General features: G+C 51.0%; 1 protein-coding gene across 2 annotated transcripts; it reads left to right on the top strand.

Moving 5' to 3' along the window:
* The first annotated feature begins 6,766 nt into the window (after positions 1-6,766).
* LOC119847720 (cathepsin K) lies at positions 6,767-17,416 on the top strand. Of its 2 annotated transcripts, none has more exons than XM_038382720.2 (8): positions 6,767-6,920; positions 9,244-9,370; positions 10,972-11,094; positions 11,872-12,027; positions 12,378-12,596; positions 14,465-14,630; positions 16,218-16,323; positions 16,501-17,416. In XM_038382720.2, the coding sequence occupies exons 2-8, from the start codon at positions 9,245-9,247 to the stop codon at positions 16,598-16,600; spliced, it is 996 nt and encodes a 331-aa protein (XP_038238648.1). In that variant the 5' UTR covers positions 6,767-6,920; position 9,244; the 3' UTR covers positions 16,601-17,416. The 2 variants fall into 2 exon arrangements, with proteins under 2 accessions (XP_038238648.1, XP_043358261.1); XM_043502326.1 differs by lacking the exon at positions 6,767-6,920 and adding an exon at positions 8,824-8,946.
* The last annotated feature ends 10,139 nt before the right edge of the window (positions 17,417-27,555 follow it).

The raw sequence follows: 27,555 nt of genomic DNA, 5'->3' as shown, positions 1-27,555 counted from the left end.
CCGGGAAGCCAGAATCTTGAGCCAAATTCTCTGACTATATTAACTTGATCCCGAATAAGTACTGAGTAATGTAACTGTAACTTTGCATTATGAAAGGTTTGTGTGTGTTTTTTTTTTTTTAAACCACCTGTACAAAGCTCTGGGTGCCCTGGCCTACAATCCCCAGAACAAGCCAGCAGTGTTCAACTATTGATTTGAGTATTATTGCTAGAGGGCTGGCCACAGTGGTATTTATGTGAAAAACAAAAATCCAGGACAAGCGCCCTGAGACAAGACTGCGTCGCTTGGTTGGCTGGCAGAAGCTCAGGAATTTCTCGTTCGGACACCGATTGGTATTGTGATCAATGGAGATTTGGCTAATGACTAAGATGGGCCCCTTCTCCATGCCTCAGATTCTCCCTCTCTAAGATGGGGAAGATGGGGCTCGCTTTAGAGTGCTGCCATGTGGCTGGATTACCTATTCCAATGCATTGCAGCTCCCTCTGGCAACGTCAACGCTCCCAGCCTGCAATAATGGTGTAATCGGTGCTCCAACAATACACGGCTGGGGGGCTGTTGGCTGCTGCCAGGAGAGGGGAACCGCTGCTGGGGTGAGGAGCCATGAAGGAGAGGATCGGACGGGACCTCTGTCCATGAACTGCCTCCCCAAAGAGGCACTAAGGGGGGCGTTGGGTTCAGAGAGGAGAATAGAACTACGGGAGCTGTGCAATATGGTTACTTGTAATATGCTGTTCGGCCACTAGATGTCTTCATCTGCAGCGCTTCAGGCAAGTTGTAAGTCGGGGCAAACCAGGGAGATAAAGTTGGAACACAAGCTGTGCGGAAACTTGCGTGCATGCGTGCGTGGTTGCGTTCCTTTAAACAATGCCTCTGGGTGAGAGGGACTGAAGTTCCGTGTGTCAGGGCAGGGAGATGAAAACGTGCGTGTGTGTGTGTGTGTGTGGGGGGGGGGGGATTTAAACCAAAATACCCTGCTTCCTAGCATCTTCCTGTGAAGAGTCCCAGCAGGCCCTATGTTAACTGGAATGGCTAATGCGTGGCTCTTGTTGTCTTGTCTCCAAAACATGCCCCGATCACCTGGAACTATGTCGCTGCTATGTTTTTACAGTGTAAGTCCTTTGGGGCAGGGTCCCAGGTCTCCCTGTGTGTCAGTGCCACATCTAGCTTGATTGAGGCCTCTGAGCACTAGCTACACTAGGAATAAATAATAAAGTAACCAAACTTGTGGTCTGGTGTGTAAGAACTGGGCTCTGCTTGCAGGCATGGAAGGGGAGAGACAGGAGACAGACCCGGTGTAATAAGCCACTCCACTTGCTTTCTCCTTTGACCAGTAGCGCTGAGAACAGCGCCCCCTAGTGGGCTGCAGGAGGCAGCCGTTTTCAGCACTGTTTCTCCCTACCTATTTTTTGTCTAATAGCCAAGGCTGCTTCCTTATTGCAAGTCACCTGCTTTCCTCTTTGCCTTGCCAAGGGCAGGGCTGCTTCATGAACTGCTGACCCTGCAGCACTGCGTGTGCATCAGGCCAAAAGCGCCTTTACCCAGAGAGCGGGAGTCAGCCTTTCCGGTCTGCTGAGTGCCGTCCTCCATCCTGAGCTGCTCCTCCAAGCAGGGAGAGGAACCCTTTGTCTGCCGGTGAGCACATTCCCATACTGCAGGGGCGTTGCTCCTCCGTTCCCATGTCCTGGCGGGTGTCACTGTTTTTAATTATTTGTATTATTAAAGCACCTGATTACAACCAGGACTCTGTCGGTGCTGGACAAACACAGACCAAAGACAAAAAGAAAAGGAGGACTTGTGGCACCTTAGAGACTAACAAATTTATTAGAGCATAAGCTTTCGTGAGCTACAGCTCACTTCATCGGATGCATCGTAATGTAACTAACACGGCTGCTACTCTGAGACCAAAGACAGTCCCTGCCCCAAAGAGCCTCCAATCTCAATAGCAGGGAATCTGCTCCCCAAGGGGTGGGGTTCTTCTATGGGTCGAGGGAGCCAATGTTGCTCTGGGAATGGAAAAATGAGGCTTGACTGCAGTTAGCTGTGCAGTGATTGTAACCCCCCGCAACCACAAAGATTGGTTGAGAAGCAGTTAAGTTAATTCAAAAGGACACTCCCAATTAATCACATCCTTCCTCCCTCCCCACCAAAGCAATAAAAACTGGAAATCCGCCAATTTAACATTCTAATCCATAACTCTGGCGCACAGACCATTTTGCAGTGATCAGCATCCAAATAACCTTAACTCTGCCCTGGGATTTGTTTGGCCTTTAGAGTCCAATCCAACTCCTCGTCTTTCCTTGGATTTCAGTGGGATTTGGACTGGGCTCCTTCTTGGTTTAACATTCCAAGGGTATGTCTGCACTGCACTGCAATAGGAGGTATGATGGCCGCTTGGGTTGGCCTCCCCACCAAGTTTTCGTCTAGCTAGCAAGGCTAAAGATAGCGGTGAAGATGCAGCGGCAGCTAAGGATGGTGTATTAAAACTGTGTCAAGAATTGTAGGCTGTCACTTGAGATTTCAGGGTTTTTCCAGCTGCTGTGGGCAGGTTACGGGGCTCCGTAGGGAAACGTGCAATCTGGGTCTAGCGGCAGTCAATCCATGCCTGCGTTTGCGTCTGGTTTTTGGGGGGCTGTGTGTTCTCGTTCTGAATTCTACGCAAGAAAGTCATGTTGTGTTGGAACCTTCCAGCAAGAGGAATTATGTATTTTTTTTTATCTAACTTCCCTGTGTGTACGTGGAGAATATACACCTTGGTACGTACTCGCATTGTTGGTCCATGCCGGCCGGATCTTTGCTGCTACCATTAGCCATGCTAGCTATATTAAAGCTAGCTCTGCTGGGCCTACCTGAGCTACAGTCCCCCACCGGTTTGCAGGGCCGACCTACAATATCCAAATGGAGGGTACGCATTTATTATTTCCTCCGTTCCATCAGATCTGATGGCTGGGTATGACCCACCTAGTCTCTGTCTTTACTAGGCCCTGGTTTTGTGGCTTGTTGAGTCTGTATCCATACAGCAGCGTGGTCTCTAATGGCATTTTGTCTAATTAAGAGTGACATGGAATTATTTTGTGCTCTGGAAAAAGGCAGCTGTTCCCTCCTGCTTATTCATAGATCAGTAGACGGTAAGGCCAGAAGGGGCTGTTAGATCATCTCGTCTGACCTCCTGTATAACACTGGCCAGAGAACTTCACCCAGTTGCTGCTGGATAGAACCCAATAGCATTGTCGGTCTGGCTAACACGTCCCTTCCAGAAAGGCAGCCAGAGTGTGTGAGAAGATAAGGTGTGGGGAAGCAGTTTAATCACCCTCGCTGGTAAAAGTTGGTGCCTGATTCCTAATCTGAATTTGTGTGCCTTTAACCGCTGGCCGTTGGGCTTTGTTCTGCCTTCTACACTAGAAGTTGTCGTAACACTCAAGACACAGCTGGCTTCTCATCCAGACAGGGCCCCCTCCCAGCCCTGGGTGCCCTCCCATCCAGCACTCTGGGGGTGGAGCCCCCTGACACCTTGCTGTCAGCCCCCCTGCCCCCAGGTTCATAGATTCATAGATACTAAGGTCAGAAGGGACCATTCTGATCATCTAGTCCGACCTCCTGCACAGTGCAGGCCACAGAATCTCACCCACCCACTCCTATGAAAAACCTCATCCATGTCTGAGCTATTGAAGTCCTTAAATCATGGTTTAAAGACTTCAAGGTTAAACCCTGGTATTGTAGAGCAGCCTAATAGAACTAGGTAAGATGGCACAATTCTCCATCGCTTATGCAGTCATTTACAGCAGCGCAAAACCGAGGTCAAATGTTGCCAACTTAATATGGCAGCCTTTTTTGCCCTGGTTTAAATGATTCCACAAGCTATAAAGCAACGAAAGATCAAGAAGATAGGCCAGAGGCAGTGCGACCTAGTGGGAAGGGCACTGGGCTGCAACTCCAAAGACCTGGGTTCTATAACCCGGCTCTGCCAATGACCTGCTGGGCGACCTTGGATGAGTCGTCTCGGCTCTGCCTCAGTTTCCGCATTTGTACAATGGGGATAATGATACTGACCTCGACTGTGAAGCCTTTTGAGACTGATGGATGAAAAGCGCTAGATCAGGTTAGCTGGATAGATGACATTGGAGTCACCTTGAGAGGTTCGTGTCTGTATGGAACGCCGTACTTTTGTATGAATAAGAGGGAGGTTTTCTGACAAGTTTGAAGGGGAAGCCACAGGACGCATGGATAAGAGTCATTCAGGCTGGGATGATGCGCAAAGCAGCTGATGAGATGGTTCCAAGTTCCTGTTAAATTTAATCCAGTCCTTGGGGAAGCTTTGAAATTCCCAGGCACTGATTTTCTAGCTAATGCATTTACTTAGACGGGAAGCTCTTTGGGAGACAGACTGTCTATTTATTCTATGTGCAGCGCCTAGCGCCCTGGGGGCCTGCTCCATGACTAGGGCTCCTAAGTGTTACTGTAGTGCACCTAATAAATAAGAGGCAGAGAGCAAGAGTGAACACGTTTGCTGGATCTCTCTGGTTCCTTAATGACAGGTTTCAGAGTAGCAGCCGTGTTAGTCTGTATCTGCAAAAAGAACAGGAGTACTTGTGACACCTTAGAGACTAACAAATTTATTAGAGCATAAGCTTTTGTGGGCTACAGCCCACTTCATTGGATGCATAGAATAGAACATATAGTAAGATTATAGATAGATAAATTGGAAGTTACCATACAAACTGAAAAGGAGTACTTGTGGCACCATACAAACTGAGAGGCTAATTAGTTAAGATGAGCTATTATCAGCAGGAGAAAAAAACTTTTGTAGTGATGATCAAGATGGCCCATTTAGACAGTTGATAAGAAGGTGTGAGAATATGTGTAATGACCCAGCCGCTCTGTCTCTATTCAAACCCAAGTTAATGGTATCTACTTTGTATATTAATTCGAGCTCAGCAGTTTCTCGTTGGAGTCTGTTTTTGAAGCTTTTCGGTTGCAAAATTGCCACCCTTAAATCTTTTACTGAGTGGCCAGAGAGGTTGAAGTGTTTTCCTACCGGTTTTTGAATGTTATGATTCCTGATGTCAGATTTGTGTCCATTTATTCTTTTGCATAGAGACTGTCCGGTTTGGCCAATGTACATGGCAGAGGGGCACTGCTGGCACATGATGGCATGTATCACATTGGTAGATGTGCAGGTGAACGATCCCCTGATGGCATAGCTAATGTGATTAGGTCCTATGATGGTGTCACTTGAATAAATATGTGGACAGAGTTAGCATTGGGCTTTGTTGCAAGATAGGTTCCTGGGTTAGTGTTTTTGTTGTGTGGTGTGTGGTTGCTGGTGAGTATTTGCTTCAGGTTGGGGGGCTGTCTGTAAGCGATAGATTTTTTTTTTTTATATCTATCTATCTATCTATCTATCTATCTATCTATATCTTCTTTACTATATGTTCCATTCTATGCATCTGATGAAGTGAGCTGTAGCCCACGAAAGCTTATGCTCTAATAAATTTGTTGGTTTCTAAGGTGCCACAAGTACTCCTGTTCTTTTTCTGGTTCCTTAGGGACAAATTATTTGGTGGCCTCAGAGTGCGGCCACCACCCCTGGCTGGTGGCTGCTCACACTTGTTCCTAAAATACTTGATTAGTTTTAGGGAAAAACAAATAAATTGTGCACATCCACACGTCCAACTCATTGTAATGTATTTATTGCAAGCTAGTAATTCTGTTGTGAAAAGTGATATTAACAAACATACGAGTATCACTTTTTACAGCAGATTTACTCAGCCCCAGCAATCTTGGGGACAAATTAAGCCGTGAATAGGGTAGTCAGGGGAGGCAGCGGGGGCCAGGGGAGGTGGTGTGGGTGGCCGGGGCAGACAGCAGGGGGCTGGAGCCCGAAGCCCCACAGACAGAGCCTGGTCCCGTGGCTGGGCTGGGTGGATGTGTGGCTGGGGGGAGAGGGGCGTGTGTGTGTGTGTATGTGTGTGTGTGTGTGTGTGTGTGTGGAGCTTTAGCTTAAGCTGTCGCTGCTCCTGGTCTCTTAGCTCTGAGGTCACTGGGTCAATCCCCCAGTGCCTCTGCTAAGAGGTGGCATCACACAAGTAGCGTGCTGACCCATGGGGGCAAGGTCGAGCCTTGTGTTGACCCAAGTGATTCCTGCAGCTAGTTATGTGGTTTAATTGCCCAGGGGCTGCACGCCCGCAGCTCAGATAAACTGCAGCTGATACAAGGGGCGCTTGGGGCTGACGACCAGGTCCTTTTGGGACTAATCCTGCAAGCGGTGACCTGCCCCAAAGCCAGAGGAAACAGGGTGCTCAAGACCTCCTTGGCTAGGACCCTCCATGCCTTGCTGATGGATTCGGTAGGGGCGGTACCTGTGACTCTGGGGTGGCATTAAAAGCGAAGGGCCCTTTGGGCTTCCCAGGTGGTGTTAAGCGCCCTCCCAATCTGAGGCAGGGTGGGGATCGTGCACCCTGTGATGGGGGGTGTGCTCAGGAAATCTGTGTCCTCCTGGGGCTTTGAGGGAGGGATAGACACAGCCCCCTCCCCCCAAGTTCTCCCTTGCACCCACTTTGCCCAGGTGCAAATGACTCCCCAGGGGGCAAGGCTGGGTGACACCTGGGTTTGCGAAGTGCGAGGTGACTAAGTTCTGCAGGCAGCTGCAGGTCATGTGAAACCGAACACCCAGCCAGCTCCGCTCTCTGCAGGCCCCCCCCGCCCCGGGCCAGGCCCATATGCAAATCTGAGTAAACCTTGCATGAAACTGACAGCCCATATTTTCCAGCTGCCTGCTCCACTTCCTCAATCCAGCCAGCATAAAAAGAACTAGCAGGCAAGCAGGGCTGCAGCATCCTGGCTCTCATCTCTAATCGGCGTCTCTTCGGGGCACGGAGAAGAGGTTGCTAACTTTGGTTTCTGAGAGCAGCCACGACTTACAGGTGAGGCCCCGCTTTCCTCCTTAGCAGCAAAGGGGGATCAGATAGCTCTCCAGACATAGCCGCCAGGGCAGCTGGGTCTGCTCGCTCCAAAGCTGGAGCGAGCGCCCCATGCCTGTGTACAATGCAGAAAGAGTCTCCTGCCTGTGTCTTGTGGCACAGATTACAGAGCTTTCCCTGGGGGGCAAAAGAGGTTTCATAGCCCCAGGCAGTAGCTTTTGCTGCTCTCAGAATAGGTTCTTTGTTCGCTTTCATTTCCTTCTTCCCTTGAGCATCTGGACCTGCCAGCAGAGGCCTGGGGCAGTTTCAGAAGTTTGCTGCTGGGGCTGAACTTCCCCCAGGCCCAGGGGAACAGAAGCAGTTTGGAATCTCGGGTTGATAGCCGGGCTTGTAAACTGAATGGGGAGTCTGGCTTGTTAGTTTTATGGGAGCACTTGGAGGCCTTCCTGGAGAGCCAGGGCTTCTACTGTGCTAGGTCCGGTGCATACTTGGAGTGAGAAACAGCCCCCGCCCTCAAGGGCTTCCACTCAGAATTGACCAGGCAGACAAAAGGTGAGAGAGGGGAAACTGAGGCATGGAGCGGGACATGTGACTTCCCCATGGGTCACGCCAGAGACAGAACCCAGGTACTCTGCGCCCAGTCCAGTGCTTCAGCCTTTACGCTGCCCGGGGGGTCACTGATTTCTTGAAGAGGGGTTTAGCAAGCTGAGCTCAGCACGGGGAAGGCGGGTTGCGCAGACCGGGAGGAGCCGTCTGACGTGGGCAGAGGGCGCTGAGGCATGCATGACAGAGCGGTGATGACGCTGTCTGTGACAGATTTCCGAGTGGAAGCCGTGCTAGTCTGTATCAGCAAAAACGAGGATACCGAGGGAGGATACCACTACAAAAGTTATTTATCCTGCTCTTAATTGAATTGTCTCGTTAGACTGACCTCACACTTCGTAAGGCAACTCCCATCTTTTCATGTATTTATACCTGCTCCTGTATTTTCACTCCATGCATCTGATGAAGCGGGTTCTAGCCCACAAAAGCTTGTGCCCAAATAAATTTTAGTCTCTAAGGTGCCACAAGGACTCCTCATTGTTTTTGCTGGCTGTGACGCAGCTCAGGGCTTGATCCCGGGAGCTGACGAGGGCAGAAGTGACTGTCGGGGGACCTGCATTCTACACCCAGCTCTGTGCCCCTGGGACATGTCCCTTCCCCACACTGCCCTGCATTTCCGAAGTTGGGAAATGGGGATAGCAGGCTCAAGGGGAGGTGGGGTGGCCCAGTGGTTAGAACAACTGGCCCAGCAGCCAGGACACCTGGGATCTGTTCCCAGCAAGGCCACTGACTTGCTGCAAGACCTCAGACCAGTCTGGGCCTCATTCTGGGCCTCAGTTTCCCTATCTGTAAGGTGGCAATAATGTTACCTGCCTGTGGAAAATGTCTTGAACAGGGGGAACTAAGGCAGCAATGAGCTGCGGTGGGTTTTATCCTGGGCCAGCCTACACCAGGCCGAGCTGCTGTAGAGCCGAGTTAACGAGCCCAGCAGACTTGCCCTGCATTCCTCCAAAATCTCCCAGGCGTCTATCAAAAGGCCCTAATGGGAAACAGCTGCTGGGTCTCATGTGATGGCTGCTTGCACATCCAACCAGGCTGTCCCAGCCAGCTGGGAGTCCAGGGGCTGGGATCCGGCTGGTGAAAGAAGAGCCTGGCTCATGCTGAGGTTTTCATTGACTGCCCCCATGTAAAACCCTCCCCCTGCCCAGACTTTGCGTTTGTGGTCCGGGGAGCGGAGTGCTTCCGAGGGCTCCATGTCACCAGAATTCAGGAGCAAAGTCCTTGTTCTAGTCATGGAGCAGGCATGGTGCGGAACGGGGCAGGCCCGGAGCCCATCCCCCCTCCCCCCAGCAATGCTAAGCCCCAGCTACCTGCAGCCACAGGGGTAATGTACAGGAGGCAATTGCTTGAGCTGCAGCTGAGTTAGAACAGGGTGCAAACGCCTGCCGGTGTAATGACACCCCCTCCCTTGCGGGTCATCAGCCGGGTTTGAACCCAAACTTTCAGCACCACAGCCCAGACTTCCACTGCTTGAGCTAAAAGGGCAGCTCTGGCAGCTGTAGTAGGCTATTATCCTCTATGCAGACTGGCCACTAGAGGGGGACCTGGCCCACATTTTGCCATGTATTGTGCATGCAGGGTATGCAACCTATACAGCCATGGGGATCTGTATTGACCCTGTGTGGTTGGAGGTCGTCGGGGAGGGGGTCTCGTATCGCTTTAACCTGTCCAATGCTGCCCTCCTACATTGCCGTGCTCATGGCTTTCCCCTCCACCCTAGCAGGATGTGGTGGATCAGCCTCCTAGCCCTGCTGCTCCCAGCAGTGAAGGCCAATGTGTACCCAGAGGAGGCGCTGGATTCCCAGTGGGAGCTATGGAAGAAAACCTACCGCAAAGAGTACAACGACAAGGTACCCAGGGTGGGGCGGGAGTCCAGCAGTTCCATACGGGTCAGGACGCTTGGGGGAGCAGTGGGCTTCAGCATAGCTGTGGGGTTGAACGCTCAGCAGGCTGGGCCCCAAAAGCAGCCACCGCCCTGCTAGCGTGCGCAGGGATCCAGAGCCGAGGTCTGTCTCCTCTGCTAAAGACTGTGGGGCTGGTTCGCCTTCATGTGGTTGCCGCTCGCACCACTGCAGAGACCTGCCACATCAGGGGGACCGGTAGCACTTTACACCCACTCTGCCCCAGCGCGAATGGGTGTGGAGAGTCAGGCCCCTGGCTTTCCTGCAGCCAGAGCACTGAGGTTTATTGAGAACGGGGCAGCTGGTTTTCGAGTGGCTGATCGAGTGCCTAGCACTGGCAATGAGATTCCCCTTCCCTGGAAGGGTAAGGAGTGGAGAGATTAGGCTTATGGGCAGAGCGGGTCCTGTGGGGCTAGAAGTTCGGTGGCAGAGGGGTTATGGGAGACCCCCGAAAGAGGGTAGGCGCTAGCAATGGGGAAAGGCCGAGAGGCTGCATGACCCTGGGGGAACATAGGACGAGAGCTTAAGGCTAGACTGGACCCTTATGAGCTGCTAAGCCAGACCCCCTGCATCAGAGGTTCCGAGTTATCCCCTGCACGAGGTACATCCAGGATTTGAACTTTGGCCCGCTGGCACAGAAGGCGAGGGCCATCTGCTGCGGCACCCCCCAGCCACTTGTTACTGCTTTGGCCAGTCTGGGGAATTCTCCTTAAGCTTGAAAGCAATTGCGTGCCACCAGGATGTTGCATGGATGTTGGCTGGCTCTTATGGCCTGGGGTAGAGGCGGTCAGGTCTAGTGGGTGGAGAGGGGTACAGGTTGGGGATCGAAGCCAAGGGTTGGCACCAGAGTCAACTGCCAGTTCCCAGAGCCAGGGATCAAGCCAGAGGGAGAACCAGCAATGGAAGCTGAGGGTCAGAGCTGAGGTCAGGTGCCAAAGGCCAGAGCCGAGGGTCACACAGGAGTCGGGTGCAGAAGTCCGAGGCCAGGGTGGGATCCGGGAATGGTCGCTGGGGGAGAGCACGGTGGGAACAGGAACCAGGAACACGACTGGGTGCGGGGGCCAGCCCCAAGCACGGTTTGATACAACCACAACAGGAAACTACCTGGTTCCTCAGACAAACTTCCTATTCCTCCTTCTGGTTTAAATAGCATAGCTGGACCAATTGGTGGAGCTGGGTGATCTTCCAGTCAGAGCTCCTGGGGGTGGTGCCTTGGCTGGGGCTATAGCCCTGGTAGCTTCTCAGCCCAGTGGGCTTCAGGAGCCATTGAGTGGAGGCCAGGATGTGGCAGGTGTCTGGGGACTCCCAGGCCTGGGTTCAAGACCCGGGAGATCACCTTGCCTATCCAAGGGCAATATGGGAGGCTCCATTCCAGAGCTCTCGATCTCTGCGGTGCACTGGGACAGCGATAACTCTCACCCCCGCCACGTGGGCTCCAGACCCTGCTGTAGCTCCCCATGCTAGTGCTGGTGGGAGTCTGAGCAGGGTCCGGCCCTTGGCATCCAATAGCCTGGTGTTTTTTCCATTCCTGAACCCTCCTGGCCTTGCAGATGGACGAGCTCTCGCGGCGGCTGATCTGGGAGAAGAACCTCAAGTACATCGCCACCCACAACCTGGAGTTCTCTCTGGGCACCCACACCTACGAACTGGCCATGAACCACCTGGGGGACATGGTAGGTGGATGATATGCTGGGGTATTTCTGGATCCTCTGTGAATTATCTCCTGGTGCTGTAGCCGTGTTGCCCTCTGTCTGTCCCACGATCATCGCCGGGAAGTTTGGCTTAGGGTGACCAGATGTCTGGTTTTCGACTGGAACGCCTGGTTGAAAAGGGACCCTGGCGGCTCCGGTCAGCACCAATGACTGGTCGGTGGTGCTGCGGGATCTGAGGCAGACTACTCCCTACCTGTCCTGGTGCCAGTAGGTCCTGCTCCTGGGGGGAGTCAAGGGGCTCCTCACCTGGCCCCACCCCGAAGCCCTCACCCCTGCCTCAGCCCAGTGAAAGTGCGTGAAGGTGCTGCTGCGGTACATATGCTAACAAGGTGGGGAAGAAGATCTCACCAAGCATCTGAGCATGGGGCTTTGCTCCTATCCCCATCTGTCTGGTCACCGAGTCTGGCTGCTGGACCCTAGTGGCACGACCTGCTTCCATGTCTGTATGCTTTGACCCCTGCATCTGTGCCACACCAGCTTAAACACTGTTCATGGCAGGGCAAGAGAGGGGAGTTCTCTGTTGGCGGAAGCTCATTTTTCCTCTCTAGCTGGGGCGTGCACCAGCCTGGCAGGTTTAGACACACTAAAGTTCTCCTCTACCATGCAATTCCCCAGGCAGTGCCTTTGGGTCACTGCCCCTCTCGCCCTGGGCCACGCATGGCAGCTCTGGCCAAACAGCGAATACAAAACTGTCCACCAGTGCCTGGCTTTGCCAAACATCCGCCTCTCCTTCCCTAGACCAGCGAGGAGGTGGTGCAGAAGATGACTGGGCTGAAGGTCCCTCTGTCACGTGGGCCCAGCAATGACACGGTCTACGTTCCCGACTGGGAGGAGAGGGTGCCAGACTCGGTGGACTGGAGGAAGAAGGGCTACGTGACGCCTGTGAAGAACCAGGTAAGCAGTGCTGTTCTCCAAGGTTGGTGCTTCCTTATCCACCCCGGTTGAACCGTACGGCTGCCTTACACTGCACTTTGCTTGTTGGCCAGGACTTTTCAGGACCAGCTCAGAGAGCCGGTGGCCGGGATCTGAGCTGGTTTCCGGGATCTGAGCTGGTTTCCACGGAGGTGGAGTGACTCTGGATTTACGCCAGGGTGATGAAGATCTGACTCCTGTGAGAGCCTTACATTTCAGTGGGGGGAATAACCACAAATGCTGGCTGCTTTCTGCTCTCCCTCTCTGCTCCTTCTGCCCCTCGGGCTAGGAACAGCCTCTCATTTCTGACCATCTTCCCTCCTGTGTGTCAGGGCCAGTGCGGCTCCTGCTGGGCTTTCAGCTCCGTCGGGGCCCTGGAGGGGCAGCTCAAACGGCAGACCGGGAAGATGCTGTCTCTCAGCCCTCAGAACCTGGTCGACTGCGTGACCAACAATGACGGTTGCGGGGGCGGCTACATGACCAATGCCTTTGAGTACGTGAAGGAGAACAGGGGCATTGACTCGGAGGACTCCTACCCCTACATCGGCCAGGTCAGTGCACCGGCTTTGGCTCTGTCTATCAACTTGGTGACAGAGATGAGAGCAGCTGGGGGTGGGGGGGGGAGATTATGGTGATGCATCAGTCCAGGCGTGAGGTCTGCTCGCCATGGCACTGAGGGCAATGCAGCTGCTAACACCTTGGAGTAGAATTTTGCAAGGCTGGGTGAGGGGGACTCGCACCTTCTTGCCCAGAGGATGGCAGTAAGTGGAGCTGGCTTGATCCAGTCCAGATAAGGGGCAGTCACTAGATGGTGACTCTAGTGACCACTGATTTTCTGCTGCCACTGGGAAGTAACCTGTGCCTGCCCTGCCCTGATGAGATGCCTCCCGCTCTCTGCTCACATGTGTAGAACCAGGAGGAGCTTAGCTGGCAGCTGCTGTATGTCTTCTGCAGATACCTGATGTAGGGAGCTATGCCATGGTGTAAGAGCTCCTAAAATGGGGCAGAGCTCCTCACCAGACCTTGGCAGAACTTCCAGGACACTTAATTTACTCCAGGAAAAATGCAGTTTTGGTTGAGGTGAAATGAGCCCAGATTTTGACGTGAATCTTTTCGGCCAGTCGCCAAGCGGTGGTGATGGTGGTGCTGTGCCCCCCCTTATAACTTCTAGCCCTGCCAGGGCACTCCCTTGGCAGGCGGGAGCCCCCGTTTTCAGGCCCCGCTCCCCTGAATGGACCAGCCCCGACTCCTTTGGTTCATCAAAAACACCAGAAAAAATTCAGATTTGGTTCAACCTGAATTGAAAAATCACTTATTCACCCAGCTCGACTCACAACTGAGCCTCCTGGCTATCCACCAGCCCAGGCTACTAATCCCTCTGCAGCCCAGCTGTTCCCCACTCTGGCTCTCAACCTGTCACTCCTAACACCCACGCTAACCGCGTCCCTCTGCAACCAGCTCCCCGGCTGCCGCTACTTCCTCCTGAGTGTCCCCCTCTGGTCACACTACCTGCTTCTGGGCTGGAGAGATTGTGGGAGCTCTCTGCTGGCTGGATGTTGCACTTACGGTTCACACGGTGCCCAGGAATGAGCCAGCAGCTTCCTTACAGAGCTAGCAGCTTTCTCCAGTGCCTCCAGGCCGCTGCGTACTGACCCAGTGCCCCAGCAGGGCAGTTCTCCCCTAAAACCTGGGATGGGTTCTGCAGGTGTCCTTGTCTCCCCAGGACAGTTGTTCCAAACTCCTGATCGGGATGACGGAGGAGGATGTTTTCCTGGGGTATCAGGGGCATAAAGCAACTCTCCTCCCACCCCCAGGTATTTTAGATTCATAGATACTAAGATCAGAAGGGACCATTCTGATCATCTAGTCCGACCTCCTGCACAGCGCAGGCCACAGAATCTCACCCACCCACTCCTATGAAAAACCTCACCCATGTCTGAGCTATTGAACATTTAGCTATTTGCCCTTGCCTGGCTCTAATCACAAAAGCAGGCTGGGAAATTCTATTTATTTATTTTTCCCCCAGCACAAAATTTGGATGAAATTGACAAAGGTTTTGTTTTCCACAGAGTTTTCTGAGGTTTTTATTGGAAGCCAAAATTTTAACGTTAGGTTTTTTTGGTTTTCTTTTTTTTTGCAACCGGACACTGAAAAATGTCAGCTGGTTGGTCAAACCTGCTGGTTTCTCTCAAAGCGGCCAGACCTTTTCAGTTTTGGTTGCAGAAAACAGGTGGCGGGGGGGCGGGGAGGATAAAATAATATAAAAAACCTCTATAAAACTTAGAAAAAATCAAAATCCCCTGGAAATTTCCGATTCGACAAAGCCGCCAGTTTCCATCCCCCGAAAACCACCTTTGACAGTGAAATTGCAACCTGCTCTATTGGTGACATCACCAGCTGCTCTCTCTGCCCCCTGCAGGATGAAACCTGCATGTACAGCCCTACTGGAAAAGCCGCCAAGTGTCGTGGGTACAAGGAAATCCCAGAAGGGAATGAGAAGGCCTTGAAGAGAGCTGTGGCCAGGGTGGGGCCTGTATCTGTGGGCATTGATGCCAGCCTGTCCTCCTTCCAGTTCTACAGCAGAGGTAGGAAGAGTGGAACCTAATGAGCCCCAGGTGGTGACTAGAGACGCATCGGGATTGCCCATAGGGTGGGGTCTACTTTGCCTTGGCTTTTGCTGGTGGGAAGGGAGTCTCAGGTTTGTTGGGCATCGTCGGGAGGGTAAGACCCCACTCTCCGCATTTCACCCCACTCCATCATCATCCTCATCGCACCTTCCACCCTGTGCTGTGCAGACGCCACGGAAATACAGCCATCTCTGGGGTGGAAGGCAGCCGCTGAACAGACAGATGAGGAGGAGAAATTTTGACGAAGGGCATCCCTTGATCTAATGTGAAGTGCCAGCTGACCTTTAATGCACAGGCAGAGCAGACAGGAGCTGGGTTCTGGGATAGCTTCTCCCACACAGTGAGTTGTGTGTCGTGTGCCCCTTCTATGCTAATGATGCTGGAGTTGTCCAGTGAGGAACTCCCTGGACTCTGTGTGTGTGTGTGTGTGTGTGTGTGTGTGTGTGTGCTTGCAAGTCCAAGCTGCCTGCAGGGTGAGGATCCTGCTTTACAATGGGCTGACTTGTAACAATCAGCGTAACAACTAACGGCAACTAGCATTGATTGTAATGCTTTGCATGGACAGCTGATGACATTTAAAAGGTGGTCAAATTTGAAACTGATTAAAAGGAAATAGATTCCAAGGCCAGAAAGGACCACGGTGATCATCCAACAGGGGTAGTCAGTAGGCGGACTGCGGCCCAAATCTGGACTGCTGGACATTTTTGAATGGACTCCCAAATCTTTTTATTTACTTATTATTGTTTTCTATGGAATCTAGACCTTTGACTACACCTTGATCAAGACATTTGGACTTTGACAAAAATAATTGATTGCTCTGACAGTCTGACCATCTGTATAAAACAAGCCATAGGGCTTCCCTGAATTAGCTTCTGTTGGGCTGTTTTACTAAAATAAGCCGTCTAGTTCAATCTTGACTGTAAAATTCCTTGTGAGGGGGAATCCACTATGCACCTCAGTAAATTGTTTCTGTGATAAATTATCCTCCCTGTTAACAACTTGCACTTGGTTTCCAGTCTTTTCCACACCGAGTGTAATTGGGCTGCGGAACTCATTGCCACAGGAAGGCGGTGAGACCAAGAATTTAACAAGATCCCAAAAGAGATTAGACCTTTATGTAGATAACACGCGCAGCCAGAGTTGTCGCCATTAATGCTCACCATTTTTGGAAGGGATATTAAACCTCATGCTTCAGGATTTAATAATAACAGGCACTAGATAAGAGCTAGGGGCTCTCGGTACATCTCAAAGCGCTTTGCAAAGGAGGTCAGTATTGTTATTCCTATTGTATAGATGGGGAAACTGAGGCACAGAGAGGGGGATGGGTTTAAACCTTGCTCTAGCTATTAGAGACCACGATGAGATCTAACATGGCAGACAGATTATCCCACATCTGCCTACTGTGGGGTTAGTGTGTCTGGGGAAAGCGCAAGATCAGAGACGAGATTCTGGGCTAGCTGGGCCATGGGGCTGGTTCTGTCTGGCGATTCCTATGTCCCAAAGTGCTGTTATACCCGCGAGTGACTCCTGCCCTCCGTCCACCAGGTGTGTACTACGATGAAAGCTGCAACACTGAGAACATCAACCACGCAGTACTGGCTGTGGGATATGGCACCCAGAAGGGCAGCAAGCACTGGATTGTCAAGAACAGGTAATGCAATGCCAGCCCGTGCCTTCTAAAGGCACCAGCCTCCAAGTGCAGCCGCAGCCTCTCCCAGGAGCCCTGTGGTGAGGAAAGGTGGCACTGGGCCAGGGTGATCTTACAGAAATGGGGAAGGGCCAGTGAATCCTGGCAGAGCTTTTCACTCCTTCTCTTTTCTCTCCGCAGCTGGGGAGAGGGCTGGGGCAACAAGGGTTATATCCTGATGGCCCGGAACATGAACAATGCCTGCGGCATCGCCAACCTGGCCAGCTTCCCCAAGATGTGAGCCCACCACCCCGAGCACTGTTCCAAAGAAGCGGCTGGATTCCTGAGCTGGCATCGTGGAGTATCCGCATCTCTGACTCAGCGTCCATGGCTATCTCGTCCTCAGCTTCTGTACTAGCCTTTTGTGCTTGCCATTTTTTATACTCTGCCCTTCTCCTCTTTTGATCTGCAAAGTCAGTCGCAGGATCGTCCCTGTTCTATGAGCGTCCCCCACCCCCAAAACCGTAGGCATCTCCCTCTCCCTGGGATGCGTGGGTGAAAGAACACAGACGCCGTTGCTGGGATTAAAACTCTCGCCCAGCAGCTCCAGAGGAGCAGGTCTCCACCCATGTGAGCTGTAGAACTATAGCCATCGCGTCTCCTAAATCCTGGATCTGCTCCGTGGCCCCAATGTCCCTCATTCGTATGCACCAGTCCATTGCAGCCTGTATGATGCATGCCCTGTTGCTGAGTTCTGTCCTGCCCCACTCCCCACTATAGGGCCAGACACACACAGGTGAGAGGGATCGCGTAACCCAGATTCTGAAACCGTGGGATGCATCAGCAAAGTGGGGGGAGGTTGCCTGGATTCCACCTCCTGGCGGGGTTCTGCAGGTGGCTTCATGTTCCCCCTGTCCTGTCTGTCCTTCGTTCCACTGGAGATGTTGCCTCGCTGGGGTTGGAAGGGGAGGATGCTTTGCCTGTGTTTTGGCACATATGGCAACAGCTGTGCCCGCTCCGTATCCCATGCACACTTGCAGCCCTACTCCAGTGTGCCAGGTTCTGGTGAGACTGACATGATTTTATTTTTAAATAAACCCAGTTGGGAATAACCCGTCCCTTGCTTGATGGTTTGCTCTGTATCCCAGTTGAATTGTCATAGGGGCACTGAATCAAGGTTGCTAATGGCATCTACAAATACTGACCTCCCAGTTTGGTGTCAGGTTGAGCTGTGCGAGGTGACGCCCCGGCCCTGTTCGGTGCTTGCCTGGCCTGTTGTTAAGCCTCGACTGTGATTCCCTTGGGCCTGCTGTTGGAGGAGCTCAGTGCTCTTTGAAAGCACTACAAATACATGGTGGGCCCCCGCCGCCAGATGAGGTGGCTAACCCAGCCGGTCAAAATCTTTGCATCCAAACTGTAGGTGGAAAACTGGATGTCTGACAAAATGAAATATTTTGCAGAGAGTCTCTGCCTGCTTCCCACGGAACGCTTTGAAGTTTTTCATCAAACAAAAACAAATGCCTGAAAATGGAACAATATAGAGTCTGACCCCTGCCACCATGCCTCATGGGAGTTGTAGTCCAGCTGCATCATGTGCCCACTCTCCTCTGTGGGGCAGGCTCCTCAGCTGGACTTCATCTCCCATGATGCACTGTGGCCATGGGACTCTTCTGATGCCTGGCCTCACCACTCCAAGAGGGGAGACTATGATGCATCATGGGATATGTAGTCTGAGCAGGGAGTCAGCCTATAGAGGAAAGTGGAGGCAGGAGGCATCTGAGCTACAGCTGCCATGAGGCTCCATGGAAGCATTTCCAAATTGAACTATTTTGCATTTTGATTTTTTTTCAATGAAACTGTTGAAATTTTCCATGGGGGGAGGAGTTTTCTGACCAGCTCTAGTGAGTAAACATTTTCCCAATGTTACAGACAAAAAAGAGCCAGATGTGAGAACATTGGGCAGCCCACCATGAGAGCTGGAGAGAACCACAGGGTTGGTCTGCAACCAGCAGCCTCAATAATGAGTCCCTTTGTGCTCGTGACAGGCCAGTCTCTTCTGTGTGGGACACGACCTTTACTGGGCTTGCTTCACCCCTTGGTGCAATGCAGCCACCTGTGGGGTGACCCTTTGGAAGTATCTGAGGACGGATCACAAAGTGAGAGGGCTACAGCTCTAGCAAATAGGTTTGCATTGGGTTGTTTCACTCATGAAGCTGCAAACCAAGGTCACGCTGATGATAGCAGGGGTGATCCAGACAGCCTGGGGAACGGAGAGAGAATCGGACCATTGCACCAAATGCAACTCCTTCCCCAACTCTTCACACTTACACAAGCAGCTAAAACTCCATTGTAAGCAAGACATGAGAAGTAATTCTCCTCCTCTATGCCACACTGCTATGGCCTCAGCTGGAGAAGCGGGTGCAGTTCTGGGCACCACACTTTGGGAAAGATGTGGACAAACTGGAGAAAGTCTAGAGAAGAGCAACACAAATGATTAAAGGTCGAGAACACCTGACCTACGAGGAAAACTTGAAAAAATTGGATTTGTCTAGTCTGGAGAAGAGATGACTGAGAGGGGACATGAGAACAGTTTTCAAGTACATCAAAGGTTTTTATAAAGAGGAGGGTGAACAATTGTTCTCGTTAATCTCCGAGGATAGGACAAGAAGCAATGGGCTTAAATTGCAGGAAGGGAGGTTTAGGTTGGACATTAGGAAAAACTTCCTAACTGTCAGGGTGGTTAAGCACTGGCATAAATTGCCTAGGAAGGTTGTGGAAGCTCTGTCACTGGAGATTTTTAAGAGCAGGTTAGACAAACACCTATCAGGGATGGTCAGATAATACTTAGGCCCTGGCTACATTTGCAATGTATGGAGCACATTAAATCAGCCCTAACTCCTAAGGTGTCCACACTAGCAATGCACATAGAGCACCCGCACTCCGCAGCTGGAGTGCTCCTGGTAATCCACCTCTACAAGAAGCATAGAGCTTGCTGCGCCCAGCTGGAGCGTCACGATGCCAGTGTAGATGCCCTGGTCTATTCATACACTCTGGTTAGCCTCCAGGAAGTGTCCCACAATGCCTGTTCTAGACACTCTGGTTATCACCTTGAAGTCTACTGCCCTGCCCTCAGGTGACTATGCTTGGGGGAGACACCCACGTCCACTCCAAAGAGCACCATGGACACTTCAGAGGCCATGGCAGCCTAGAGTGCAACAAGGCAGGACGAGGAAAGTGGGAGTGAGGGTGCTGAGGAGGGGGGCCCAGAGCCAGAGGATGGCATAGCATCCTTAGATGCATGCAGCCAGGAGCTGTTTTCAAGCCAGGAAAAAGGTAGCCAGTCGCAGCGGATGGTGCTTCCACAAGCACCAACAGCAGGGGAGGTGTCCGGTAAGCAGTTTTATTTTGAGAAGGGAGTTGTTGGGTGTGGGCTCTTGGGGTTGCAGAAAGAAGGGTTAGGGCTGCATGCATGCCTAGATGCGGAATAGGGCGTTGATGTACTCTCTCACAGCGTGGTAATCGGCCTCAGTGATTCCATCAAAGGTCTCGAGCAGAAGCTGGGCAATCTGCTTGCACAGGTTCCTTGGCAGGGCTACTGTGCTCCTTGTCCCAGTAAGGCTAACATGTCCGTGCCGCTGTGCTGTGATGGGCGGGGGACCATTGCTGCACACAGGCAAGCCACATAAAGGCCAGGCAGAAGCCACATTGTAGTAGAAGACCCTCCCTTGCTTCCCAGGTCACCCTCAGCAGCTAGATATCTTCCAGGACGACCCGAAAATGTGGGTTGAGTATAGGGCCCCCCTGCAGCTGTTGGCTCTCCCCAAGGCACAGGACCCCAGAGGATAGTACAGCCCTCGAAAAATCAGTCCTCCTAGCCCCTGTGGTTACTCACCATTTTGGGGCTCTTGTGGGTTATGTGCGCTCGCCTTGGGACAGGCAGTTTGTGCTATTGTGTGAACTGTGCTTGTCTTTAAGTTCAGCCGAATCATTGGTCTGACTAGTGTTAACAATGCTGCCTATGTTAAATGTTGCATTTTGGCTTTACAGATGCAACTTTGAGATCCCAGCCGTCCTTGTTATCAATGGCTGAAAGGCTGCAAAGACTCAGAAAGCGGCCGCAAAGAACCAAAGAGGACCTGCTGCATGAAATGTCCCCCCATGTCACCACCAACCCACTTGCCCTAACATCCGGTTTCTTATCGCCACCAGCTGCCTCCAACACCTGTAGCTTCACCGCCCACCCCTGCAAACTATGACCCTTACCCACTGCAATCAACCCCCATCACCATGCATTTTAGCCAGCCTGAAGTGGAGCACTGATTGCACAGCACTCCAGGCTGAGTATGATAACAGGACATATGCAAATCGGTGATTGTTCTGTTCCCCATCCTGCCTTCTTCCCTCCTCCCACACAGCACAGATGTGTCATGCCATGTGTGTTTCTCAGTAGTTGTGTTTCTTTTCAATAAATGTTTTTTTTGGTTTTGGAAACATTCTTTATTGCATTAAGTAAAAAATAGCATAGCCTAGGAAAGCAACAGGCACTGTTAGTCAGTGCATCATACGTAGCAAACACAGATGCCTACTAGCATTGGAACCACTTCACTTCACTCCCTTGCCAAACATTAATGGTGGCTTTCAGCATTGAATTGCTCTCTTAAGGCATATCTAATCCTTACACCCCTGCGCTGGACCCCTCTAATAGCCCTGGTCTCTGGCTGTTCAAATTCAGCCTACAGGCATTCAACCTCAGCAGCCCATGCCTGAGTGAAGCTGTCACCCTTCCCTTCATAAACTTATGGGGGGTACAGCATGTGGATATAACCGTGGGGATGTTGTCATTGGCCAAGTTCAGCTTCCCATACAGACAGCGCCAGCGGCCCTTTAAATGGCCAAAAGCACACTCAACAGTCATTCTGCATTGACTCAGCCTGTTGTTGAACCTCTCCTTGGTGCTGTCAAGGCTCTCTCTGTATAGTTTCATGAGCCATGGCATTAAAGGGTATGCAGGTTCTCCAAGGATCACAATGGGTATTTCGATTTCCCCTACGGCAATCTTCTGGTCCGGGAAGAAAGTCTCGGCTTGCAGCTTCCTGAGCAGGCCTGTGTTCTGAAAGATGTGTGCGTCATGCACCTTTTCAGACCAGCATGTGTTAATGTCTATGAAACACCCCGGTGATCCACGAGCACCTGGAGAAACATTGAGAAATACCCCTTCTGATCTAGGTACTCGGAGGCTAGGAGATCTGTTGCCAGAATTGGAATATGCATGCCATCTGTCACCCCTCCGCAGTTAGGGAAACCCATTTGCTCAAAGCCATCCACACTGTCATGCACGTTAACCAGAATCACAGTTCTTCTGAGCAGGATGCGATTAATGGCCCTGCACACTTGCATCAACATGATTCTAATGGTAGACTTGCCCACACTGAACTAGTTAGCGACTGATCAGTAGCTGTCTGGAGTAGCCAATTTCCAGATCGCAATCGCCACCTGCTTCTCCACTGGCAGGGCAGCTGTCAATCTCATGTCCTTGCGCGACAGAGTGGGGGCAAGCTCATCACACAGTCCCATAAAAGTGGCTTTTCTCATCCGAAAATTCTGAAGCCACTGCTCGTCGTCCCAGACTAGCATGATGATGTGATCCCACCATTCAGTGCTTGTTTTCTGAGCCCAAAAGCAGCATTCCACAGTGGTGAGCATGTGCGTGATTGCCATAAGCAATCTCATGTCATATGCGTTATGCATGTCGACAACATCATCAGACTCCTCACTGTCATTTTGTAGTTTAAGGAGTAACTCGAGTGCAATTTGTGACGTGCTGGTGAGACCCATCAGTATATTCCTCACAAGTTCAGGATTCATTTCCACAGACCGAAAGGGAAGACAGAGCATGCAGTGCAAAAACCGTTGAAAGATGGTGTCAAATGTGGATGGAAGCACAGAGATTGCTGGGAAAGTGAAGCGATACATCGTGGGCCATTGGGACAGGACCCAGGATGCCCCATGACCCCTTCCCACAAGCCTCAGTGCCAGAATGGGAAGAGGTGCTCGGTGGGATAGCTGCCCATAATGCTACAAGTGCCGCAAATGTGGCCACGCCACTGCGCTTGCAGCTGACAATGTGAACACACGGCAGCGCTGTCCCTGCTGCTGTCTCCGAGGCCTGGTTTAACTCCTGGCGCTCTACATCTGCAAGTGTAGCAATGTCCTTAGTTGTGCCATGAATGCAGGGGACTGGACTAGATGACCTCTCGAGGTACCTTCTAATCCTACACTTCTATGATTCTATCATGTAGTGGATGTGTGATGGGTTGCTCCCTGCCTTCGGGATGCCACCTGATGTACTTGGGTACCACTGAGCTTGCCTGTTCCACCAGCATGGCCTCCCTTACGCTGTCCTGCTGAACCAGGCCCTCAAGCCTCCTCCAGCATCCACACAGGCAGGGACGCACCCAGCTGCAGAAGGACACAGACACTGAAATCAGCTCTGCATGGGAAGACTCAGCTAGGGAATTGCCCAGCACTCAAGTGCACACCCTCACAGGAGTGTAAACCCAAAATGGTACTGTCTTGCGCTGTACAGAGAACTATACAGCATAAGTTCATTGAAATTCACTCCCTCCCTCAGTGTGGAGAAAGATATTCACAGCTTTTTGCTCCCCAGAGAAAACAAAAAGTTTATTAACTACAAAAGAGAGATTTCAAGTGATTATAAGGGGTAGCAAACAGATCAAAGCAGATTACCTAGCAAATGAAACAAACACACAAGCTAAGCTTAATATACTAAAGAAACTGGTTATAACTAGCAATTTCTCACCCTAAACGTTGTGTTAGGCAGATTGCAGAGGTTCTTGAAGGCAAGCTGCTCTTGCTTGCAGCTTGAAACTCCAGGTATGTCTTTCACAGGCCAGACACCCTCTCGCCTGGTTTCAGTCCTTTCCCCCATTTTGTCTTTGTTTCTTAGATGTTTTCAGCAGTCATCCTGGGCCGGGATTCCGTGACGAATGAACAATGATTAAGTCACTCGCTTGCATTAAATAGGTTTTATATAGGGTTGGAATCCTTTGTTTTCCAGTGTGGTTCCACCCCTCCCTCTGCCCGCCATATACACACACATTCAGTGGAAAAATACTGGTATTCTACTATGGATGCTGTGATCACATGACCCTGCAGCCATAACGCAAAGTCTATTTGCAGCATCCACAGGAAGGCTTTCCAGGAAGGTGGGAGATCTGCACCTTCAAAGACTTATTGTCTTTCCTAATGGCCCCTCTAGAGTGATTGCATTCTGTCTGGTGGGCGTTCCCTGGGTGTAAACCCACTTGTAATTGATCATAGAATCATAGACTGTCAGGGTTGGAAGGGACCTCAGGAGGTCATCTAGTCCAACCCCTGCTCAAAGCAGGACCAATCCCCCAATTTTTGCCCCAGATCCCTAAATGGTCCCCTCAAGGATTGAACTCACAACCCTGGGTTTAAGCAGGCCAATGCTCAAACCACTAAGCTATCCCACCCCCCATATTCTAGGAAGAATATGGGGTGTACCTTATAGGCTGCATGAGCCTAGCTGTCAGGAGGAAGAGATAATCAGGCCTGGTAAGCTCAACCTGGCCTCTGTTTTATGCTCCGTTCCTCTTTCTGTTTGGGTGTGGAACAGCTGAGTTTATTTTTGCACTTCATGTGAGATGGAGATGGGGAGGGAGAGAAGTTTTGGCAGAAGCAGAAATAGATGCCCAATACACCAGCTCCGAACCGAGCTCGGACGATGGTTGCCCAGCGGTCTATTGTCGTTATTCACTGGTTTTACTGTAACCTGCATTTCCTGCTAAGCATTGGACGGCTCAGCCCCCTGCTGCTTATTTTGTGCCTTGCACGCTCATGTTCCCAGGATTGCCAACTTCAAGCATTTAAAAATCATGAGTAGGCCCCCACCCCCAGATAATGGTTGCCTTGATTATTTTAATAGTCGGGTTTTTTTTAAAAAAATACCACACATTTTGGGCTCTTTTAAAACTTGCTTTCCTGTTTTTGAATCATTAAGGGGCCATGCCTTCAAGCTTTTCTCTGCAACCACAAAGGGCTGGAAGCTGGTTCTTTTTGGTTTGTTAAATGAAATCTGGGAGTCTCGTGGGATCCCATGACTCCAGAAGCTGGGGCTTAAAAGCACCAAATATCACGAGACCTGTGATAAAAACCATGAGAGTTGGTGCCACTGCGTCGGCACACGTTCCCGTGGCATGAGGCTGTAACGAGGTCACAGGCTTGAAGTGGATGCTGCCATGTCGTGATGCAAAGACTCGTCCTTTTGGGACGAACTCCAGGAGAGGCAGCTTGATCTCTTCCCAAGCGCAGTATGGAAGCCACAGGTCCTAGTGAAATACTTTAATTTCATAGATACATCAGCATCATCATGGATGAAACTGGAATTCCTTGTCTGCAAAACCCCAGCCGCCACATCTGTCTCCAGGTCCTACTTCCTCTTAGGGCTTGTCTACGCTACCGCTAAAGTTGATATGAGTTACGTTGCTCAGGGGTCTGAAAAAAATCACCCCCCCTTAAAGTGGTGTCTGCACCACGGGAGATGCTGTCCAGCCGACATAGCTTCCGCCTCTCCTTGAGGGGGAGTAATTATATCCACCTTTCCCAGATGCCCTACACTGGTGGCGCTGCATTGATGCAGCAGTGCCAATTTAGCATGGTAGTGAAGACAAGCCCTTAGAGACTTGCAGCGCCCAGCAGAGGGTGCTACATCACACGATATATCTGTAAACCCAGAGCCCATTTTTTCAACTCCTGAAACTTCAGCAGAACTTTCATTGGAGATCTTACACCATTTCCAGCTGTATTAGAACAGGGTGAGCTTTATGTCATGGTTGAGGGCTAGCTGCACCTCTGGCCTCTCTGAGTGCATCTGACTTGCGCCCTGACTTTTTTGGGGGGTGGAATCCTGCAGTTTTTTTCACTCTTAGTCCAGGTCTGTGCTGCAGCACTCTGTATATCGACTGTGCTCACCCCAGCAAGTCCAACTTAGGTTGGGTCCGAGTGGTTCTTCCCGGTGGGAACTGTCCTGTAAATAACCAGACAGCTTTCCAGAAACAAAGTGTTGGTTAATGTTCACAATAAGAACAAAGCAGAGCGTAAGAGAACAGGATTTAAATCCAGCAAAAGGCCTCCATGCATGCCAGGGGCCGCAGAGACGTGCTAGAAGCTGGCCGCTTCTGGAAGCAGTGTGGGGCCACGGCATGCAGGCAGCCTGCCTGAGTGACCCGCTGTGCCATGGGACTTTTAGCAGCTCGGAATTGGAGATAGCTGCCTGTGATTTATTTTTGCGGGGTCTCCCTTGAGCCGGGGGCCCTGGGCTGCAGCCCTAAAGCCCCTGCCTTAATCCATCCGTGCTCCTAAGACACCTCTAAGAGAGCGAGCGGAGGGAGGGCCCTGCAGAAATGGCTGTGGCCATAAGGGGGTGCCTGGGTAAATGGACACCTATACAAGACCCTATACTGCTCCAACTTCCCAGTCACCCTGAACTTTCTGGGGTTGCACTCCCCCCTGTCCTTGAGACTCCTTTTAATATGAGCCAAATTTCATTTGCTCTGTGTTTTCTGAGCCTGGTTACACTGAGTCAGGGTAGCAACATTAGTATCAGTCGTCCTGGATGTTTGCTGAGCGGCTGTTATCTGGGCTACAGTCTGCCTGTCTTTTCTGATCATCCAATTATTGCATCAACTCAATATCTGCCAGTGCCTATGGTAAATGTTCCAGTGACCAGGTCACATACGGTATTCATAAAGTATTACAGAGCAGTTCCAAATGCCACCCCAAAAGTTAAAAAAAAAAAAAGCCCCAGATGCCCCTGCACCTCCAAATCATGATATTGACCTAAAAATCATGAGATTTAAAAAAGTCGTGATTTTTGGTCTGTCTTGATTTTTTTTTAACCCCACCTCACCCCATCTCGTGTGTGTGTGTGTGAGAGAGAGAGAGAGAATTAATGTCACTAGCTTTCCCAAATGCACCGAGTAGGTGAATTCTGGCTTCACAGGAGGAGTTCTCACTGCACAGAGCTTCCCGCTTCTCCCCAGACCAGGGTTCTAATTAATTCTGTCCTTCCCTGCAGTCTCCACATCTATCCCCTCACCCCCCCTTATCCGTTTTACCCTCTCATCCCCCCGCATTTGCCCCTTGCCTGTCACTGCACCTTCTGCAGCTTCAGGATTCTTCGCCCCCCTTCTCAGACCTGCATAGAGGGAGGTCTCCTTTCCCCCATCCTAAGGGTGTTGGGGGGAGCTCTGGGGTTCATCATCCCCCCCGATTCCCTCTTCCCAGGACTGGTGTTGCAAGGGGTGGAGCGAGAATCAGACTGATTCACGGGAGGGGAGTGGAGTGGAGGGAGCAGAGATGTTTGCATTGCAGGGCTCATTCTGCTCCATCTCCATCTCCTCTTCCCCTCTCCAAATACTCTAGAGAGGTGGGGTGAGAACTCTGCCCAACTCTTGCAGCAGCATTGATTGGCTGCCCTTCCGCTGGAGCAGCGGGGGAAGGCAGCCAATCAGAAGGAGGGGGGGTCTCATTCTCTCCCCCTAAGCAGGGCTGAAATTCACAAGAGCATTGGAGTTTCTCGTGTCATCCTGAGATTGGCTCCAGCCAAAATCCCGTGACTGGTGATGGAAATCATGAGATTTGGCAACAATGAATTTCTGCATGAAGCCCATAATTTCTGGTTGAGCTAGAGCACCTCTTACATCCAGTTTGGATTTAAAGACTGCAGGTGCTAGAGAATCTGCCACATCCCAAATTGACTTTTCCAACAGTTAATTCCTCTGGCTGCCAAAGAATTGTGCCTTATTTCTAGGCTCGGCAGAACTTTAATTTTGTTTTTATTTGGATGGATGCTATCAATGTTTATGTTTAATAATTTTATCAATGTTAATTTTTCACAGCTGTGCAAGCATTGTGTAAGCATTTTTTTTATGGATTTACATTTTCCCAGTTGCAAGACACGATGGGAGGATCAGACATAAATTATTTAATTATTTATGGTGCTCGACATTGAGATTCAGCAAGTTGAAGGGTTATAACGGTTAAAACACAAATTGTCAACATCCCATGTCAAAATATATAAAGTAAATCTCCTTCAATAAAACTGTGGTTCGCTTACTTTGCCCATCTGTAAATATTATGGTGGAAATATTTTTTTTAATCCGTTTGTGTGTGCACAGTGAAATCAGCATTTACCAATAAACATCTAATCAT

Source organism: Dermochelys coriacea, chromosome 24 (genome assembly GCF_009764565.3).
Source record: "Dermochelys coriacea isolate rDerCor1 chromosome 24, rDerCor1.pri.v4, whole genome shotgun sequence".
NCBI classification, from domain to species: domain Eukaryota; kingdom Metazoa; phylum Chordata; order Testudines; family Dermochelyidae; genus Dermochelys; species Dermochelys coriacea.
Note: the sequence above shows the minus strand (reverse complement) of the source record. Positions and strands in the feature narration are given on the sequence as shown.